Source organism: Hippopotamus amphibius, chromosome 17, assembly GCF_030028045.1.
Source record: "Hippopotamus amphibius kiboko isolate mHipAmp2 chromosome 17, mHipAmp2.hap2, whole genome shotgun sequence".
NCBI lineage: Eukaryota > Metazoa > Chordata > Mammalia > Artiodactyla > Hippopotamidae > Hippopotamus > Hippopotamus amphibius.
The window spans coordinates 13,477,043-13,496,896 of NC_080202.1; the positions used below are offsets into that span (position 1 = coordinate 13,477,043).

The window sequence follows — 19,854 nt, forward strand, 5'->3', positions numbered from 1 at the left end:
GGGGAGAGAGGCTGGCGGCGCCCGCTCCCCCTCGCCCTCTGCGCCTCGGCGCGTGCGGAACCTGAAGGAAGACGGCCGCACCTCCGGCACCGGCGAAACTGGAGGCGCTGGGGAGGGCATAGCGGCTGCTTCCGCCGGAAGACTGCCCCTCCCGGCCGGCCTGGCGCGGGGCACCCTGGGAGCCGCGGGGGCGGTGTTGCGTCGGGTCCTGGCGACAGCAGGACACGCCTCCCTTGCGTCCCCGGTCCCCTAGGCGCCTTTCCCCTCCGCCTTTCACCGTTTCGCGCTCCCTGAAGAGCCCCGCCTCTTCCCCCGGGTCCGCCACCCGGAGCCCTCTGTGCTCCCAGACCCCGCCTCTTACGGAAGCCGAGGCGGAGGGCCGAAATCCGGAAGAAAAACAATCAGAGTGAGCTGGCCGGCACCTGCCGCCAGAGAGGGGCCGATCGGGCCAGGACCGTCTGCGGCGCGGAGACGAGAGCCGGCCGGGCCACCCCACCGTGGGGATGATGGCGGCCGTGAACCCACAGACCGAGCCGAGAAGCAGGACGCTCAGGTGAGAAAGGCGACTGCGGGCAGGCCGGCCTGCTCGGGGGCGGGGGGGGAGGGGATCACTGCCTCCGACCCAATCGGGGCTGCGGGTCTGGGGCGGCACCAGGCTGAGAGAGAAGGGGCCAGGCCTACAGGGCTGCTTGTAGTTCAGAGGCCTGCCACATTCTCCCAGGCCAGTATCGAGAGGGCTATGTTGGGCTCGAACCCCGCGTCCCCTCCAAACGCAGGCTACCAGCTTTTTCCCACTTGGGCACCCGAAGCAGGTGTCCCAGTTGGGTTCTGGAGGAGGCAGCAGTGTTGGGCTGGGCTGTTATGTCTTTAGACGTAACAAAGCATTCTCCCGTTAGCTCTAGAGAAGAAACCTTGTTCTTCATTTGGATCAGCACATACATCATAGGGTCTGCCTGATCCCATTGTAACCTCCTGAAACCCCAAATCAGATTTAGATAAGATCCTTTAGTGAAGTGATAATAGTCTGGTCTCATGCTTGCTCTTTAACGAGGAACAACGCTAATCACCATCTTAGTGCCGGTCACGATGCAAGGATTTGCTGCTAATCGTGGGACCTAAAAGTGGGAAGGAGAAATCCCGGCTTTGGCTCTCTATCCACTTAGAGCAGGTCCCTGGGAAAACAAGGAGCCTTAGCGTAGAAGAGCTGTCTCTTAATCCTCCGTTGGACAGCAGGGGGAGATCGTAAACAAACGAAGCTCGGAACCCCTGGCTGAGTGCCTGGGAAGGTGGTTTTTGTATTGTTTTGTTGATGTTCCTAGGGAGGGGCAGGAAGTTGCTTTAAGCTGGCCAAGGATTTCTTCAAGTTGTGCTTTTTAGAACATGGACCTCTAAGAACAGGGTCCGGTGGAGAAAAGAGGTTTGGGGACATCCTGCCCTTTTCTCCCCCCACCCCCTTTCTATCCTTTCCGCTGTTACAGGTCCTCCTCCTTATGGTGTGCTTGGTTACAGGTCTCTGCAGGGTTTGTAGCCCCTGCCTGCTCTGTACTCAGCACCGTCTGGGGGCTTCCTGGGCGCATTGTGCTAACTATTCCAGCGAAGAGATTTGCATGTCTCTCCATCCCGTGAGCCTCTGAGGAATCCGGTGTTATTGAGAGCTTCTGATTAGATCTGTGGCTTCCCTAGGGTTTATATGAAGCTGAGGTGGATGTTATCCAACTGATGACTTTTCCCAAAAGAGGGTGGACTCTTGAGAGAGGTGTTGAGAAGCCTGTTATTTAGAATCTTCTTAGGCTTTCTGAATTGCTTGGCAGAATTGGTTGTGCTCCAGGGATGAGTGAGGAAGGAAATGTGGTGTTTTTATCTCTGCTGTTTTTGAAATTCCCGTCTTGCAGTACTAAGGCCTCTCACAGGGTGAAAACTGAACCTCCAGAATCTTTCTGGTGGTCGTAGGACCCAGTGAATTGAAGCGGGGAGGGGGGGGTAGGGGGGCTGAGCCATAGATGAAGGGCTGATGGAATTAATAAATTCCTGACTGTCCATCCCATCCACATCCCTTCCCTTGACTGACTCAGGAACCTTCCGCCCCGCTTCGGCAGCTCCAGGGCTGCCAGGTAAAGGCAGCTGTATGCCTGCACAGAGAAGCCAGTCCAGGGTGGGAGTTTCCAGCTTCAGGGGACAGAGGTGAAGACGAAGGGCTTGTAGCTCAGTGGCCCTGTTCCCTCCATCAAATGCAGAAACACACTTTTCCCATTCTGACTAGAGCGGATTGTGGTGCAGCCGTTAGTACAGCCCCCTGTCTGTTACCTGGACGAGGTCTCATCCTCCTTCCTCCATGGCTTCCCTTCTCAGCATACATGTCGTGACATGGAACGTAGCCTCCGCAGCACCCCCTCCAGACCTCAGTGATCTGCTTCAGCTGAACAACCTGAACCTGAACCTGGACGTATATGTCATTGGGTAGGTGTCTGCAGGGCCCATCGTGCATTCCTGTATCTGAGATCAGATGAGCCTGAGCAGTCCCAAGTTGTCCCTGTGGGGAACCGCTGTAACCTGTACACCCTCGCTCTGGAGTCTGAAGGCCAAGAGCTTTCAGCCTGCATCAGGGCCAGGCAGCGCCTGGTGTCCTAGATCAGCAGTGGCAAGGGGTTGGCGATCGACAGCCAGGGGAGGGAGAGACCACGGTCATGAGAACCCCAGGCTGGAAAGTCGGCTGAGGGCAGTGCCCTCCAGGCCAGGGGGAAAGCCTCTGACCTGGGATGGGCAGTTTGCAGGAAATGAACTGTGGGATCGTGAGCCTCCTTTCTGACACTGCCTTTGAAGACCCATGGAGCAGTTTCTTCATGGATGTGCTTTCCCCTCTGAGCTTCGTCAAGGTAACTTACAAGTTGACGGGCAATTGGGAAATGTGTCTCACCTCTGTGTCTCACCTCTTATTATTAACCCCTAGTCCTTTGGTCTCCCACTCCAGCTTTCATGCTGTTTCCCTTTTATTTCAAGGCCCAAACCTCAGGTTCACCTGGCTCCCTGGGGCTCCTGCCTGCCTTGTGTCTTTCCGAGGTAGCTGGAGCTGAGCTGGGACCCCAGGGGCTAGTTTAACACCTTGATATTTTTCAGGTTAGGAGAATTCCTTGGGGAGGTGCAGCAGGGCTTAGTAACACCTCAGTGCCTACCCCACCCCTAGTCTCCAACCTCTACTCACAGGCCCAGCCTGAAATCTCAGAGTACGATAATAACTGCCACCGTCTATCGAGTGCTTACTTGGTGTTAAGCGTTATAAGCAAACTCTTTATATACATTATTTTAAAATCTTAACTCTTTAGAAATATGGGTATTATACAGATAAATTCAAGACTCAGAGGACTCACAGGATACCTGGGGTTTGGATCCAGATCTTTCAAACTTCATAACCCATGTTCCTAACTACTGTGCTTTGTTGCTGTACTGGTGATCTCTAAGGCTGACAGGTATCCCATGACTTGCCTGCTGATATCAGAGGGTGTCCTCTGATCATAAGGGACATGCACCTCAAATTCTCAGGGTCCCAGAAGTTAGAAAGGGGACACAGGTGTGGAGGAAGAAGGTTCTCAGTCTATAGGGCCAGTATTCTTCAGGGAATCTTTAGACAATAGGAGAATCTTCAGGAAGGCTCTAGATTGCTGGATCCCCTTTCTGCCCTGCACTGCCGAGGGATGAAACGCACTCCCACTCAGAATACCTCCAAGAAGTAGTGCTTCTTGGAAATTCCAGAATTCCTTTCTTTCTTTCCCTGGGTGATTGGATTTCTTCAGAATTAGTTCTGTTACCCTAACTTGCCCGAGGGTGATAAGGCAAGAGCTGTGAATCCTTCTAGGAGGGCAGAGCCAGGGGGAGGGCAGAGCCGGGGGGGGGGGGGGGGGGGGCAGAGCCAGCGGGGAGGGCATACAAGATTTGGTCCTGCTGCTGAGCCAAAGACTGCCAGCCGCCAAGCCCTTGGCTCCCTCCAGATCAAGCGTGGGCCTCTTCCTGCAGACCTGGAGCTAGACCTTCTCGGAGGGCAGAACCACTTCTCTCTCACCAGCCACTCCCTCCCCCAGACTGGAGGCCTCCCGGTACCTCAGCTCACTGGCCCCACTGGCGAGGGATTGCTGGGGTGGAATTGAGCCAAGGAAATAAGCTCATCCCATGGCGCGGACATAGCTCATTCTGTCCACGCGGCCTCCCGAGGTTGGGAGACCAGCCTGAGGGCCTGGCACCTAAAGCAGATGACCCTCCTTCCCCCAGCCGAGAGTGGAGGTGAAGGGCGAGCGCTGCCTGCAGCCTGTTCCTTAGGCCGGAAGTTGCCAGTCAGAGGTTGAGAAGCCTGGGGCTGACCCCCTTTGCCAGCTCCTAGGCTCCCAGCCACCTCCTTCTCGTCCCTTCCTTGGCTCCTCCTACTTCATTTCCTCCAACTAAAACTTCCCCTACAAGTCTCCTGCCTTTCCCCACAGCCCCACCCTTTCTCCCAATCTGAAGCTTTCCTGCCCCACCCCCACCTCCATCCTCCCTGCCCCACCCCCACTTCCCTGCTCCTTCACAGAGTGAGCTGGTGCCTTTGTGGTGGAGCCTAGTGGCCCAAACCTGCTCCGTGGGTTCAGATTAAGCTTGAAACTTACCCCGAGTCTACATCAGTTCCCTGGGAATCAGTCCCTCATAGTCCAGCCCTTCCCCCACTTCCATTGTCATATTTGCATGCAAAGGGGAGAGACTGAGACTGGAGGTGGAGAGGGAGGTGGGGGACACATTTGTAGCAACTTCTGCCCAACCCTAGGTTCCCACGCCTCCCTCCCTTGGTCTTGGATTTGGGGTTCCCCCTGCTTTGACTCCTGTACCGTACCAGAGCTCCTGGGCTGCGAGATCAAGTTTCATAATTCCTGGAAGGCCCCAGTACACACTCCCCACCCGGGGATTTCCTCCTTGGCCTCTGCACCTCATGCTCCGGAAATAGCTCCTCGGGTGGTGGGTGTAGACAGCCTGAAGCTGAGAGACAGGGTCACTGGCCCCTTCCCAGCCCACCTCCACAACCACAGAGAGCAGGGGTTTCGGCAGTCCTGGTCCTGTTATCCAGGTAGTCCTACTGATTCCTTAGTCTCCTTGAGCCTCAGTCCTTCATGTGCAGACAGGGATGGTGCTTCCTTAAAGGGTCAGCGAGATTAAATGTGCCAGGCAGCATGTCAGAGGGACATGACAGCATGTCAGCTCTTCTCCCCAAGCTGCGGACACACGCCCTCTGTACTCACTCTCATCCCCCCTGCGTGGCCTTCATGGACACCAACTACCCACAGTCTATGTTATTTTTTAGTAGCATTTTCTTTTTCTTTTCCTTTTAAATATTTATTTATTTATTTGACTGCCTCGGGTCTTAGTTGCAGCATGCAAGCTCTTCATTGCAGTGCACAGGCTTCTCTCTAATTGTATCACACGGGCTCCAGAGCATGTGGGCTCAATAATTGTGGCGTTCAGGCTCTCCAGTTGTCACGTGCTTGGGCCTAGTTTCCCCACGGTATGTGGGATCTTAGTTCCCCGACCAGGGATTGAACCTGCGTTCCCTGCATTGGAAGGCAGATCTTAGCCACTGGACCACCAGGGAAGTCCCCTTTAGTAGCATTGTCTTCATTTCTTTCCACTGAGCTATAACGTATGTAGAAATTAACTGTACAGTTTGATGGGGGTGGGGTTTGTTTTTGTTTTTGTTTTTTTGGCTGCACCACGCAGCATATGGGCTCTTAGTTCCTCGACCAGGGATGGAACCCATGCCCCCTGCAGTGGACACGCAGAGAGTCTTAACCACTGGACCCCCAGGGAAGTCCCTTGATGGATTTTTATATATATGTGTGGCCACGTTACCACTGATCTGATAGATACAGAACATTTCCAGCACCCTAGAGGGCTCTCTCATGCTCCTCCCCATTTACTTTCAAGAAACCAAAAAATAATAGCTTCCAGTTAATCCAGCATCTTTGAGATGGATTCCTGCTTTATCAATGAGAAAATAGGCTGAGACTTGCCTTATATCCATACTAAGAGCCCGAGCTGGGATTTGAACCAAGGTCTGGCCTTTAGCCACTGTCCTGTAAAATGTCTTTGAAGTCCTTTGAGCCCCAGTGCACAGAACCCATGAGACCTCGGGAGGGTATTGGGGAGAAGAGCACCTGGCCATGCCTGGGCTGGGGCCGAAGAGTCAGTACCCTCCTGATGGCACGGTCCCTGGCAGCCTTGTCTGCTCTGCCTTCCACCCGCAAGTCCAGGAGCAGAAATGGGAGCTTGGCTTAGCTCCCAGAATGCAGCATTTGGCAGCTGAGATTCCATCTGCACTGAGATGCCATAGACCCCTGGGCAGGACATCCATGCGGCGCAGGACGAGCCTCTCTAGAGTGGCCGGCACAGGGCCCGGAGGGACATGAGTGACCGTTGCCCCTCTGTCCTGCAGGTCTCCAGTGTCCGCATGCAGGGCCTCCTCTTACTGATCTTCGCCAAGTATGAGCACTTGCCCTTTATCCAGATCCTGTCTACTAAATCCACCCCCACGGGCCTCCTCGGGTACTGGGTAAGGACTGTGCTGTTGTCTGAGTCAGGAGCTGGGGGGCCTTCTCTCACTGGGCTGGGCAGGGCTGGGGGCCTTCGAGCTGGGCAAATGAAAAAGGGGGTGACATGAATGGGAAAAAGGGGTGAAATGAATCTTGGCACTCTGTCCAGGCCTGTGCCCTGCATAGCTGCCTTCCCGCCTCAGGGGGGCTTAGCGTCCCTGGGACGGCAGGTGGGTGAGCTGGGCTCTGTGGATGGAGAGGCCACTCTGGGAGCTGAGTGTCTGACCCTGGGAGATCCCACAGGAGGTGAGACCATCTGCCCTGAGGCCTGGGATGGGAGAAGAGAGCTGTGTCCCCCCGGAACAGCTTCCCACCCTTCTGCCCACCTACCAGGGGAACAAAGGGGGTGTCAACATCTTCCTGAAGCTTTATGGCTACTATGTCAGCATCATCAACTGCCACCTGCCCCCCCACATGGCCAACAACGACCAGCGGCTGGAGCACTTTGACCGGATCCTGGAGACGCAGAATTTTGAGGCACAGGATATCCCCAACATCCTGGACCACGAGTGAGCATGCCATGGGGAACTGCCGCCCCTGCCCGCTCCCCCAGGCCAGCCCAGGCCAGCGTGCTCCGCGTGGTCACTTCTCCGCAGCCGGAGGCAGTCTGCCCCATCTCCCACCCTCTCCCAGCCTCTTCCCTGACACCCAGTCTGCTCTCCTCTCCAGCTTTGCCTGCCTAGGGTCTGGAACCCCTTCCCTTTCCCTGGCCCCTCTGCCCTGCCTGGCATCTCTGGGCACTTCCAAACATCCCAGGTCAAGAACCTCATGGTTCCTGAGGTCCCTAGAAGGGCTGGTTCTCAGCCTTGCCTGCTGCCGAGTTGAGGGAGGGTTAGAGCCAGCTGCATATTTGCCACTTGCCCCTTGAGGCTGGTCTCTGCTTCAGTGTCGGGTTGGGGGCCATAAGAACAGTCCCGTTGGGCCCCGCCCTTGTCTCCGCCGGCTCCTCTGCCTGGATGTGGCTTCTCACCTGCGCCTCGAGCTTTCTGCTCTCCGCAGCCCTGCAGCGAGCGGCTGGAGCCCCTCTTGCTCCCGCTTTCTCTGACTGCATCACAGACCTTCAGGCTGCCTGCCTTCCTTTCTTCCTAAAGCCTCATTCTCTGGTTTGGAGACATGAACTTTCGGATCGAGGACTTTGGGTTGCACTTTGTTCGGGAATCCATAAAAAATCAGTGCTACAGTGACCTGTGGGAGAAGGATCAGGTATCTGATGAGGGGAGGGCCCCGAGGGGTGGTCTCAGCCCGTGGTGGGTGGTGGTCACCGTGAGATGTGGGGAGGTTCCCTAGTGCCTGTTTGCCTTTCCCAGGCCTCCCAAGTCCCTGTTTCTAGGCAGGGTGGGGTCTAATAGAGCTTCGCTCCTGGGGGTGGGGCAGCCAGTCTGTCCAGCCACCCCGGTCTCCACCTGGAGGAGCTAGGGCACAGCTGCTGGGTGTGTGTGTGAGTAGCGAGCGAGAAAGGCTTTGGCCTGCCGTGGCCCTCCACTGCGCAGCAGCCCTCTGTGTCCCTGCCGTCTTTCCCACCCCCGGCCTGGCTTGCCTCCTGGAGGATGAGATACCACCCATGTTGGGGGCCCTGGCTACCCCAGCCTCCCCTCTGACCCATCTGCTAGTGGCTCCCAGGAAGATGGAATTCAGAGCCTGGTCCCTGTAGTCCAAGGACTGGAAAGTGGCAGGCAGCTGCCTCCCCTGGGACCATGGGGTAATGTCTGCAAAAGGATTCAGCTGCTCTCCTGGGAGTGGGGGTGCTGGAGGCTGGCGTGCTGAGGCTGCCGCTGGGGCAGTGAGGAGGTGCAGTGGCCGGGTTTGACTCTGGCCCCGCTGCGGTGGCATGTGCTAACCCCTTGACTGGAGCGGGGTGCTGGGCCCTTGGGGCAGGACTGCTGGCAGAGGGGACCGTGCCTTTCCCTCCAGCTCGGCATTGCCAAGAGACACGACCCGCTGCTCCGGGAGTTCCAGGAGGGGCCCCTGCTCTTCCCGCCCACCTACAAATTTGATAAGAACTCCAACAACTATGATACCAGGTGAGGGGGCTCCACCATAGAGGATCAGCCTGGAGCAGATCTGGGCCTGGGGAGGCAGATTGTGCTGGCCCTGGTGGCAGTGGGAGCTGCCTCCAAATAGAGGTGCTGGGGAAGCATGAATAGATCCAGCCATCGCGGCTGAGGAGTGGCGCCTCCCCTCCCCATGAGATGCTGACTGTGGGAGCTGTTCCAGGTTGTCCGCAGAGAGAGCAGGAGGGGAGACGATGCTGGCAAGGATGGGGTTGGGAGAAAGGCAGGTGGACACAAAGCAGAGGGAAAGACAGTTGATTGCTGACTTGGGGGGGACTATACTTCAGCATCCTGGCAACCCCTGCCCCTGCTCCCCAGGGCTTTCCGGTCCTGCCCAGACCGGGGGGTGGGGGGTGGACAGAAAGCTTGGCTCAGCCAGTTACTGGTATTAAGTAGCCCTGCCCAGCTGTGAGGGGGTCGGATACTATTTAGGAAGATGAAGTAGTAGTTGTCAGTGGGGCAGTTAATGGAGAACAATGTAGAGAGAGTGCATCTGGTAGATAGAAGCACAACTGCCCTTCATCAGCTGTATGACCTTGGACACAGTACTTAAGCCTCAACTTTGTCATCTATAAAATGGGGATGATAGCAGTAGCTGTTTCCCGGGGCTGAGGATTAAATGAGACCTTGCATGTGCTTAGCCCAGTGCCTGGTGCCCAGTGCCTGGCACCCGGTAAGCACTGTGATCACTGCTGTTGTTATTTTTATAATCATGTCTTCAAGTGGTAGTTTTACTGAAAACCTTTCTCAGAAGCTGAAAAAGGGCCAGGTGACCACCAAAACCTAAGGCTTAGGCAGAGGGGCAAAAGTAGCTCTGGCAAGAAGTCCCTGGCCCGACTTAGGGCACAGACCCTCATCTCTTTGAAGAGAAAGGACCCCTACGTGTCCTGGGCTCTTTGTTTCACCTGGAGCAGCTCCATCATGCATTCTCCTAGCAGGACTGTCTTAGGAAGGAGGTAGGAGGCGCCTCTAGGGCGGCCCAGGCCTCTGGGATTTAGCAGGTGAGTAGGTATGTCCACAGCCAGGCCGGGGTGAGAGGAAGAGCTGCTGGCCCAGTGCTGGAAGCCGCGTGGCAGAGCTACGATGTCCCTGCCAAGCAAGGGGGAGAGCATGAGCCCTTTCAGGCATGTGGAGCAAGACAGAGTCGGGTCACAGCCAGGGCAGTGCACGCAAGAAGAGGCCACGAACACTGGAAATGGGGTCCAGTCTGGGCCACAGTATAAGCCAGAAAGAAGGGAAGAGGTCAGGCTCCAGCTGGCCTGCTGGCCCAACTCTGCAGCTGCCGGTCTCCCCAGCCATCCATTGGAAATGACGGTCATTGTGGAAGTTGTCAGGCCTCAGTGGGACAGGCTGGGGCCTTGGGGGCTGGGACCCTCTACCAATTGACTTCAAAACCTCACTTGCCAGCAGGAAGAGAGCTGCTGACAGGCCGCGTAGCCAGGTGTCCCTCTGCCCACACCCCTGGGTTTGGGAGGGAAACCAGCAAGAGACTGGAAGTCACTGAGATGGCATAGAGAGGCTCAGAGACACTCAGGGTCTTACCCAGGTGGCTCAGCTAGTGATGGCGGAGCTGGGGCTCAGACCCGATTCTCTGGACCATGTCGCCCCTGGTGCTTTCCTCTAGCCCACAGTGCCTCTGAGTTTACAGCCAGGCTTGCCAGCAGCAGCAGAAAGGGGGCAGGATGGGGATCGCAAAGGCTTGCTAAGGAGCAGGGAAGGCAGATGTTATTTCCACCTAATAGATGCAATCCCCACTGTGGCTGACAGTATTGAGCACTTACCACGGGCCGGGCGTTGTGCAGAGCGCTTTGCCCGCATCACCCGAGTCCTACTGAATCTTCATTAGGGAGACACTGTTGATACTGACTGTTTACAGATAAGGAAACTATGTCTCAGAGGATCTAAGTAAGGTAGTAACAGAGTAAGTGATGGAGCAAGAATTTGAACTGGAGGCCGTGTGAATCCAGACTCGTGCTTCCCCTTGCCTGGAGCCCAGGAAGTGAAGGAATGTCTGGACAGGAACAGGGGCACTACAGGGGGACCTCATAACTGAAATATTCCCATCTGGGAGCTCCTGCGGTGGGCAGGGTCTGAGCCACACGTAGGGAACAGAAACACTCCTGTCTGATCAGTCCGTTATTCATCCTCAAAAACCCAGTTCAGGCATCATCTCCACTGGAAAGCCTTCCCTGACCCTCACCTGTTTCACTGAGTTCTCTCCTTCCCTTGTACTGCCTGTAGGCCTTGCACACACCGTGCTCTCCGCGTTGCTTCTAAGACACAGTGTGCCTTTTTTGCTGTGCTGTGAATGCCCACAGTGCAGAGACTGGCTCTGATTTATGACTGTCCCTGGTACGTAGCATAGTGCCTGGCATATGTTTGAACTGGGAGCCTGAGAGGACAAAAGGAAAAGATAAGGTATTTAAGGAGCAGCCAGTCTAGCAGAGGGACCCGCCCAGAGCGAGAGAGCCAAATAAACACTCTCAAGTCCAAGAGTTGGCCCACAGAAGGTTCCAGAATTCTGTGAGGAAGTGCTGAAGGAGGGTGAAGCGAATGGTTAAGGAGGCGGGCAGCTGAAGCCAGCAGGAGTCAATGAGAGTTGTTGTCAGGGAGGCAGCAGAGTTGGCAGAAAGAAGGGCAGGCATTCCGATCAGTCAGCAGTGCTGACGAGAGGCACCTTGAGTGGCGCTGACCTGCTGTACAGAGGGACCAAGCTGCGTGCAGGGCATGGTACACAGCTTCCCCGGCCTCGGCTGCGTCCCCGAGCCAAGATGTAATGAGAAACAAGGTCAGCTCCATTACAGGGGAGGGCGAAAGGGCTGAGGGCAGGAAATCCTATTAAAGTCAAGGATTGCAATAGGGTTTTGTTACAGTCGACAGGAACCCAGTTCGCCTCTTCGCTAGGCAAAGGATGTTATGATCAATCTAGTCAAGACTTGAGTCCAGAGTTCCATGAGACACTTAGAAGCCATCTATAGGGAGCTGAAAGGAAAAGTGCTCTCAGACCCCAAAATGGAACACATCACTACTTTTGGGTCAGGAAATTGGCTCAGGTTTTCTAGGCTCTTAAGCCAAGAGCATCTTGCAGAGCTACTTGGTTTTAATTTTTGGAAAGTAAAGACATACTACAGGCATACCTGGGGGGTATTGTGGGTTTGGTTGTAGACCACTGCAGTAAAGCCAGTATCACAAGTTTTTGGTTATACAAGCGAGTTACACAAATTTTTTGGTTTCCTAGTGCATAGAGAAGTTACGTTTACACTATACTGTGGTCTATTGAGTGTGCAATAGCATTATGTCTCAAAAATGTACATACCTTAATTTAAAAGTACTTTATTGATAAAAAATGCTAACCATCATCTGAGCCTTCAAGCAAGTTGTAATTTTTTTTTTCAATAGTAACATCAAAAATCACAGATCACCATAACAATTATAACAATAATGAAAAAGCTTGAAATATTACAAGAACTACCAAAATGTGACCCAGAGACATGAAGGGAGCAAATGCTGTTTGAAAAATGGCGCCAATAGTTTTGCTCAATGCAGGGCTGCCACAAACATTCAATTTGTTAAAAATCACAATATCTGCAAAGTACAAGAAAAACAAAGCACAATAAGCAGAGGTATGCCTGTAATCTCCAGAAAGCACTTTTGTATTCAGTCACAACCATTCAGCCAAAAAAGGCATTAGTGAGGCCCGGCTCTGGTGACGCACACTGGGAGTCGGCCACCACGGGGCAAGCTGGAGGAGACGGGTGCAGTGGAAGGAACACTGACTCCACAGTCAGCAGCGCAGGCAGGCGCCCAGCTCCCACCTGCACAGGGTGACCTCGCTTAACTTCAGTGCCCTGGAGAAGAAGGAGAATGTGACCTGTGGCATTCTTCCAGCGTTGGGAGGATTGGAACAGCCTGTGAGATGCCTGTCACAGTGCCTGATGCACAGAAGGACCCCATGTTTAGCTGTTATTAGGAATGGAGCACTGGGGGAATATATATAATATTTATTTTGCTTATTTGTTCTGTGTCTTTTGTTTGTTAAACGAGCTCCTCCGCGGCTCTGTCAATCCCGTTTAGCAGATCCCCAGTTGCCTGGCGCGTAATGAGAGCTCAGTAAAGCTCACTGAAAGAATGAAAAGTGCAGGTGCCCAGTGATGAGTGTGGACCAGGCCATGGAAAAGGAGGAAAGGGAGGGACTTCCCTGGTGGTCCAGTGGTAAAGAATCCATCCTGCGATGCAGGGGATGTGGGTTTGATCCCTGGTCAGGGAACTAAGATCCCACATGCTGGAAAGCAGCTAAACCGGCTCACACGTGCCCTGGAACCTGCACGCCACAACTAGAAAAGAGAAAGTCTGCACGCCACAACTAGAGGGAAGCCCACACACCACAGCGAAAAGCCCATGCACCACAGCGAAGAGCCCGTGTGCCACAACAAAAAGATCCCGTGTGCCGCAATGAAGACCTGATGCAGCCCAAAATAAAATAAATAAATATATAAATAAATAGAAAAGGAGGAGAGGGAGACAGGCTGAGGTCCCAAGGGGGAAGGAGAGTTGGGCTGTGGTCAGGACTTGGAGAGGATCCTGACAGGATAGCAAGTACAGGTTCTTGACCATAATAGGGAAGTGGGGGCTGGAGGATGCTTTGAAAGGGAGAGTGGTACATTCATGTGGTTCATTACCAAGTTGTAAGAATTGCTAGGCACTGGATGTCCAAGGTTGGTTTGGAGATTTATTTGAGTGTCTGTTGTCTCCGGGATAGGAATAGCACATTCCCATATCCCCTGAACACTCCTCAGAAGAGTGAAAGGTTGAACCAACCCAGGAGCCCCGAGCAGAAGTGGCTTAGCCTGTTCCCATTTCTCAACTATTCCCTTGACAATGTCTCTTTGAAGTAAGCACTGTTATCACCCCATCTTAGAGTTGAAGAAGCTGAGGTTTGGAAGTGAAGTCACTCGCCCAAGGGCAGAGCTGTTTTTTTTCTTTTTAAACTAGATTACTGGTTTGTTTTAAAAGGATATAACTCGGAAACAGGCAGACAGAAGAGATATGTAGGACAAGTTATGGGAGAGGACAAGGAGCTTCCGTGCCCTCTCCAAGGGCACCACTCCCCAAATTTACCAGCCGCATAGCTCTTTAATTAACAGGGTAGAACCTTCCCCTAACTGGCCTCTGATACTAGAGTCAGAGTTCACCACCAAGGCACATTCTCCCTCTGTTGCTAGAAAACCGTATTGCTATCAAAGTGACGAAAGTGTGTTGGAAGTGTTTGTTTAAAATAGTAAGTGAATAAAACAGAAGACAAAAATAGTATTTCAAACTGATTATAAGCATATGGAACTGTATACGTTAAGATTAGGTGGGCATTTTTGAGGAAAGAGAATGAGCTTGGGGTTTTTTTAGTTATTTGTGTTTCGCAAGCACTTGAGTACCTCCAGCTTGCCAGGCTCTGTGCTAATGCTGAGGATACACAGGAGACGCCAAGAGCCCATCCTCACCTTCCAAGCTCACACGCTAACTGATAGGCTGACTGGGAAATGTAAACTACAATATAATGTAATAGGAGACGTACTTGTGTAAAACGCTTTGGAAGCAGAGAGGTCAGGGACAGCTTTATGACAAAGACAGCACTGGAACTGGGCCTCTCCCTGTGACAAAGGGAGTTACAGGTAGCACAAGCTGCAAAATTAGAGGCGCAGAGGCTTGAAAGATTCAGCGGAGTGAGCTAGGTCTGGGGCAGAGGTAGGAGATAAGGTAGGACAAGGGGTGTCAGACTCCTGTGCACCTTGAAAGCCACATTTGGAGACTTGAGCTTTATTCCGGAAGCAGTGAAGATTGCTTAAAGGTTTCAAAGCAGCGAATCATCTGACCAGGCTGTATGGCCTCTCTTATGCCCGTCAGGGAAGCTGGTGAGTAAAGAACAGGTGGGAGGTCTTTCACTTGACTCTTGAGAACAAAGCATCATAATAGCCAGTGTCTGCAGAGAGCTTAAGTTGTACAAAGCATGGTGCTAAACATTTTTTGTGTTTTATCTCATCTAATCATCTCAGCAACCCTGTGACATAACTACTGTTATCTCCATTCTATAGATGAGGAAGCTGAGGCCTGAGGGGTTGGCCTGGTGATTAAGGGCACATGCTCTGTGGTCATGCTGCCAGGCCTGGAGTCCTGGCTCCACCACTCAGTGCTGTGTGACTTTGGGAAAGTTACTTCCCCTCTAAGACTCATGTTCTCCACCTGTGAAGAGTGAAATACATGGTTCTGGTCTCAGGCATGTAGTGAGCATTCCCTAAGTGCTTCCCTTTCCTAAGGTCACATCTTTATTATGGGGGAAGCCAACTTCCAGCTCAGCTCTGTCTCAATCCATGTTCCAAACCTCAGTTTCTTGGATCGTCTGTTCCTTTTGTTCAAGAGATAAGAAAGGCTTTCAACAGAATGTTTCTGAGTCACAGTTTGATTCATAAAAATGTAGACTAGACTGAGGGTCCTTGGCTGAGTCTGACAAAAGCCAGCATACTTTCGACTCCATGGGACACCCTCCTGCCTGCTGCCATGCGGGGCTCCACCTCTGGCCCAGGGGTCTCATGGCCACTAAGAGGCCCTGGTGTTAGGGGCTCCAGCAAGCTCCTGGGGGTACCTTGTGCTCACCTGCCGACGCTTTTCTCCCCATTCTTCCTCTCCTCCCACACCCAGTGAGAAAAAGCGCAAGCCCGCGTGGACCGACCGCATCCTGTGGAGGCTGAAGCGGCAGCCCCAGCTCGGCCTCCACACTCCCGCGCTGCCAGCCCCCCACTTCGCCCTGTCTTTGAGGAGCTACATCAGCCACATGACGTACAGCATCAGTGACCATAAGCCTGTCACCAGCACCTTTGACTTGGAGGTAAATGTCCGGGCTGCCCAGCACTTGGCAGAGGAGCAGCCGTGCTGGGCCGCGTCCCCAGACCCTCCCGCCCTGGGTTCTAATGTCAGCAGATCCCCCAGGGGAGACCTGGTGGAGGACATGATTGCCTTTCCTCCCAGGTCAGGTATCCCAGCTCTTCTTAGGGGCTGTTGACGGCTCTGTCAAAAACATGTTCAAACCCTTTGTCAGTAGGTTTCCATTTCTTCCTGGTCCGGTCCCTGGGGGCTCCTGAGCTCCATTACGCTTATTACCTACTGTGTGAAGTAGGACTTCCTTTCACTTGTCCTGAACCTATCTGGCTCAGGTTGCAAAGGGAGCTCCCTCCATCCTCGTATCTTGCCATCTAATGACCAAGGTGGTGTTGACCTCCTTCAAGCGCCTGGCTGTCCTCATGCTGTTTATCTGTCTTTATACCATTGTGTCCCTCCATATGCCTACAGCTGTTCTCACCAGAGGCCCCCAAATTGGATTTGGGCCTTTGGGTCAGGAACCCTGAAGGCCCGAGAGCAACTCCTGGGCTTCTTTCTTCAGCCTGTCATCAGCACCCCCGATCTCCCGCACTCTCCCCTCAGCACTTGGCTCTCTGCTTGGTTACCCACCTGGCCCCTAGTCCCGTCCTCCCTGGGAGGGCCAGCAACCCCCGAGCAGCCTTTGGGCCTTCTTTCCAGCTGGCCAGCCAAGGTCTGATGCTCTCAGGGCACCCTAGCGCAGTCCTCAGCCCACCCCGCTGGGTGCCCCTCCACCCGCCACCGACCCTGACCTGTAGGAAGGGCACGGTAAGCACGTTCATCTCAGGGGCCGGCATGATGCTGTGCGGCTTCAACCCCTCCCGCCCCGTGTATAGCTGAAGCCATTGGTATCTTCTCCGCGGGTCACCCTGCTTCCTGAGGGCCGGCGCACCGAGGAGACCGACATGCTCATCAGCTGCTCCCCGACTGCGGACTTCCTCAGCAGCCCCTGGGACTGGATTGGCCTGTACAAGGTGACGTGGCGGGCGGGCAGAGAGCCCATCAGCCACACCCCCCTCGTGTATCCGTTCTGAGGGCTCCTGGGAGTTGGGCACAGAGACTACAGAGCTACCCTCACCCACCCCGGGGTCCTCGCCCACGGAGGGGCTGGTAGTGAAGGGGAGGAGGCAGATGGTATGATGGCCAGCCTTAGAAATGAGACCGTCCTCTCTGTAGGAGTTGACGTGGCTCCCGTGTCCCCCCAGACCACTGACCACCCACCCGATCCCCCCTCCCACAGGTGGGGCTGCGCCACATCAATGACTACGTGTCGTATGTCTGGGTCAGGGACAACCAGGTCTCCTTCGGCGACGGGCTGAACCAGGTACCTGCCCCCTTTCCTGAGATAGGGGTTCCACGTCTCCAGCAGGTGGGCTGGTCGGAGCGCCCCTCTGTCTCCTGGAAGGAGCAGAGCGCTCGATCCCTAGTCGCTGAGAGCTGAATGGGGCCTGGGGCCGCGGAACCGACCCACTCTGTCTGTCCTTCACTCCAGGTGTACATCGACGTCAGCGCCATCCCTGCGACTGAAGATGAGTTTCTCCTTTTTTACTATAGCAACAGCCGACAGTCTGTGGTGGGGGTCAGCAAACCCTTCAAGGTAATGGAGGCTGGTGGGTAAGAGGAAGCGGGGCCCGGGAGACGAGAGCATCACCGGTTCCCCGAGGCCACGGGCCGAGGAGCCCACCCTGCTGTGGCGCTGCATCCGCTGGGGGGTGGGGGAGGCAGAAGGCCCCACAGTGAGGCCTGCCCTTGCCCTGCCGCTCACCGCCTGCTTTATCCCGGCAGATCCGGCCTCGCTCCTTGGAGGAGGACCTACTGGATGAAGCCCAGCCACAGATGTGAGCCGGGAGAGAGTGAATCCAGGGCGGAGGCCGGAGCTGGCAGCCGGCTCTGCCTGCCACTGCCAGGAGCACTGGGGGCCCAGCCCGGCTCCCTGGGGAGGCAGCGGTTTCCTCCACCTCCCGGGGGAGCTGTAGACATACTCCTTTGCTCCCTCCCGTCCAGATCTCTGCATTTGGTCCCTAAATACAGGTTTTGTTGCTGCGGTGTGAGTGAAACCAGCTAGCTAGTCAACAGTGAAGATCTGGACAGTCCACTGAGTGTGGCAAGGACCCTCCAGCCTGCGTCTCATTTCTAGATTTTCCCCCACACACTTCCAGTCCCGCCTAAGCAGGCCTGCCAGGCACATGCCCCATCTGGCACAGGCCTGCATTCTTGTCACGCCACCCCGGGGCCTTCGGCTGCCTGGGAGGGGGAGATGCTCACATTTGTACAGGCTGCAGAGACTGGTTGGCGCAGGCAGCACTGGGTTCCAGGAGTCTTGGCATCTCATTTCCTGTCCCCCTGAGGGTTGGGCAGAGGGTCTGGGATCCCTGCTTTCCGCAGAAGCAAATGACTAAGTAGGCAGGATGGAGGAGCCCTCCACCCAGGCTCTTCTGTAGGGGTTGGGGGCAGGTTGATGTGTCCATCTGCCAGCAGCACACATACACCCCACCCCCACCCGTGGCTTAAGGAGTCCACCCAGGAAGTTCCAGGGTCTGAGCAGAGGATTGGACCCAGGTTCGCTTCTGCTAGTGGGTCAGGCTCCACACCCCCAACCTGCCTTCTTGTGAAGGGCTGGCAGGTGGTGGAGGAGCTGCGGCCACAGACTTTTCCAGGGTAGGCCTTGCCCAGTCCACCTCTGCCCCTACCCTTGCCTGCCGTCACTGCCCAGAAACCTGCCCTCTCTCTAGACCGCTCTGGGGCCTAGAAGTGGGGGCAGGCGGAGAGGAGAGCCAGAATCAAGATGTTGTGGAGAATCTGGCCTGGGGGTGTTCAGAGAACATTCTGCAGGTGCTATGTGGACCGGCCTGGCCCCACTCCCACCATTTGCCTCCCGCCACTGTTGATTTAACGGCCCTTCTCCCAAGAAAAGACGCCTCAGGGAGCCTGCTCTGTGACTGTCACCCTGCGACCTGAGACTGAGGGACACTCTAGTTGCTCTGCATTCTTACTGCACCCTGCGAGCTACCAGGAACTGTCCCTCTGGCTTCTAGCGGGCCATGGCCGTCTGTGTTCTGTGGCTGTTGCATTGGGGGATAATTAGAAACATGGCTTTTACCCTTGTGTGTGACTCCTTCATGATGGTGGTGGGAATGCTCACGGGCCCCTCTAGACTCCGGGACAAGGGCGCTGTCATCCACATTAGACTGTCCGTGTCTGAGGGTGGCAGATGCTGCCCGGACGGGAATGGGATGAGGTTCTGGGAAGGTGGCCCTCTGGACCCCTGGTCCAGGTGGGGCGTGCCTCCTATGCTCTTGGGCACTTTACTTTGCTGTTAAGTAGGTAGAATGGGTTTCTTGGGACTGAACTCTCAGAAAATGTGCTTAACTCTGCTCTCACTGGTTCATCCCTCCTCACCCGGGACTCTCTCACACCTTAGTCTTGAGCCTTGGTCCTGGGTTAAACTCTTCAAAAATGCCAGCATCTCTTCTCTCTGCCCCACCTCTCCCCAGATCCCTCTACCCCAAGGTCCCCACGGTAACTTCTGTCCCTGCCCTCAACACACACACACCTGAGGAACCCTGAACCCTCAAACTCACCCACCTCTTTCCTTCTCACATCGTGGGTGCTGCCGCAGAGCAGCCTTCATCTGTAGGCAGGGAAACCAGAGCTCAGAGGAGTGCTGTGATCCCTGCAAACTTAGCCAGGGAGCTGTGGTGTCCAGGAGGACCCGAAACACAGGAATGGGGTTGCAAGTAAGAGTTCCATCTCTACCCTACTCTTACTCTAGGAGTCTGCGTTTCTGTAACATACAGTGTTGCGGTTTACAAGATTATTGTGAGAGAACAATTCAGAAACAAAACACTACCCAGCTCTTCATTCTGATCAACGTAGCCCAGGGCCTGGCCCTCAGGGCTCCTGCCTCCAGGGGTCCCCGTTTCTCCTATTTCTGGATCATGCTTGTCCTGTATGTGCCCACCTCCCCCCCTTGCCCTTAAGTCTTCACACACCGCTACCCCTGCCTCCCGTGACAGGGAGGGGTGAGTCCAGCAGTGATTGAGAGGCGGGAAGGGGAAGGGGGGGTACTCTCCCTCCTCTTGGCCCCAGTCAGGATATGGCCGCTCTGGGCCCAGCCCTGACCCGCTGGGTGGAAACAGGAAATATGTGAGACTTGGTGTGCGCTGGGTCTCTGTGCCTGGCTCCGTGGCTGATAAGGGCCATTGTGTGGCCGCCGGGGATGATCCTGCCCTGGATAGATGTGCTTCCTGGAGGAAGGAAGGAAGCGTTGCCGGCCTTTCCTGAGCGGGGGAAGC

At 54.9% G+C, this 19,854-nt stretch overlaps 1 protein-coding gene across 5 annotated transcripts; it reads left to right on the plus strand.

The window, feature by feature from the left end:
* The first annotated feature begins 71 nt into the window (after window positions 1-71).
* INPP5K (inositol polyphosphate-5-phosphatase K) lies at window positions 72-18,655 on the plus strand. 5 transcript variants are annotated; one of them, XM_057716468.1, is made up of 12 exons: window positions 72-553; window positions 2,350-2,457; window positions 2,765-2,873; window positions 6,446-6,562; window positions 6,936-7,111; window positions 7,694-7,805; window positions 8,478-8,623; window positions 15,344-15,530; window positions 16,396-16,533; window positions 16,800-16,883; window positions 17,052-17,156; window positions 17,345-18,655. In XM_057716468.1, exons 1-12 carry the CDS (start codon window positions 504-506, stop codon window positions 17,399-17,401), a joined length of 1,389 nt encoding a protein of 462 aa, XP_057572451.1. In that variant the 5' UTR covers window positions 72-503; the 3' UTR covers window positions 17,402-18,655. The 5 variants fall into 5 exon arrangements, with proteins under 5 accessions (XP_057572451.1, XP_057572452.1, XP_057572456.1 ...); XM_057716469.1 differs by having other exon boundaries at window positions 8,514-8,623; XM_057716473.1 differs by lacking the exon at window positions 2,765-2,873 and having other exon boundaries at window positions 525-553.
* Window positions 18,656-19,854: the final 1,199 nt, after the last annotated feature.

Bases quoted from the DNA above. Each gene is read 5' to 3' on its own strand.
- INPP5K (XM_057716468.1), top strand. From the start codon at position 504: ATGATGGCGGCCGTGAACCCACAGACCGAGCCGAGAAGCAGGACGCTC. The intron at 2,874-6,445 runs GTAACTTACAAG...TCTGTCCTGCAG, and splicing joins CCCCTCTGAGCTTCGTCAAG to GTCTCCAGTGTCCGCATGCA. The intron at 6,563-6,935 runs GTAAGGACTGTG...CCCACCTACCAG, and splicing joins CGGGCCTCCTCGGGTACTGG to GGGAACAAAGGGGGTGTCAA.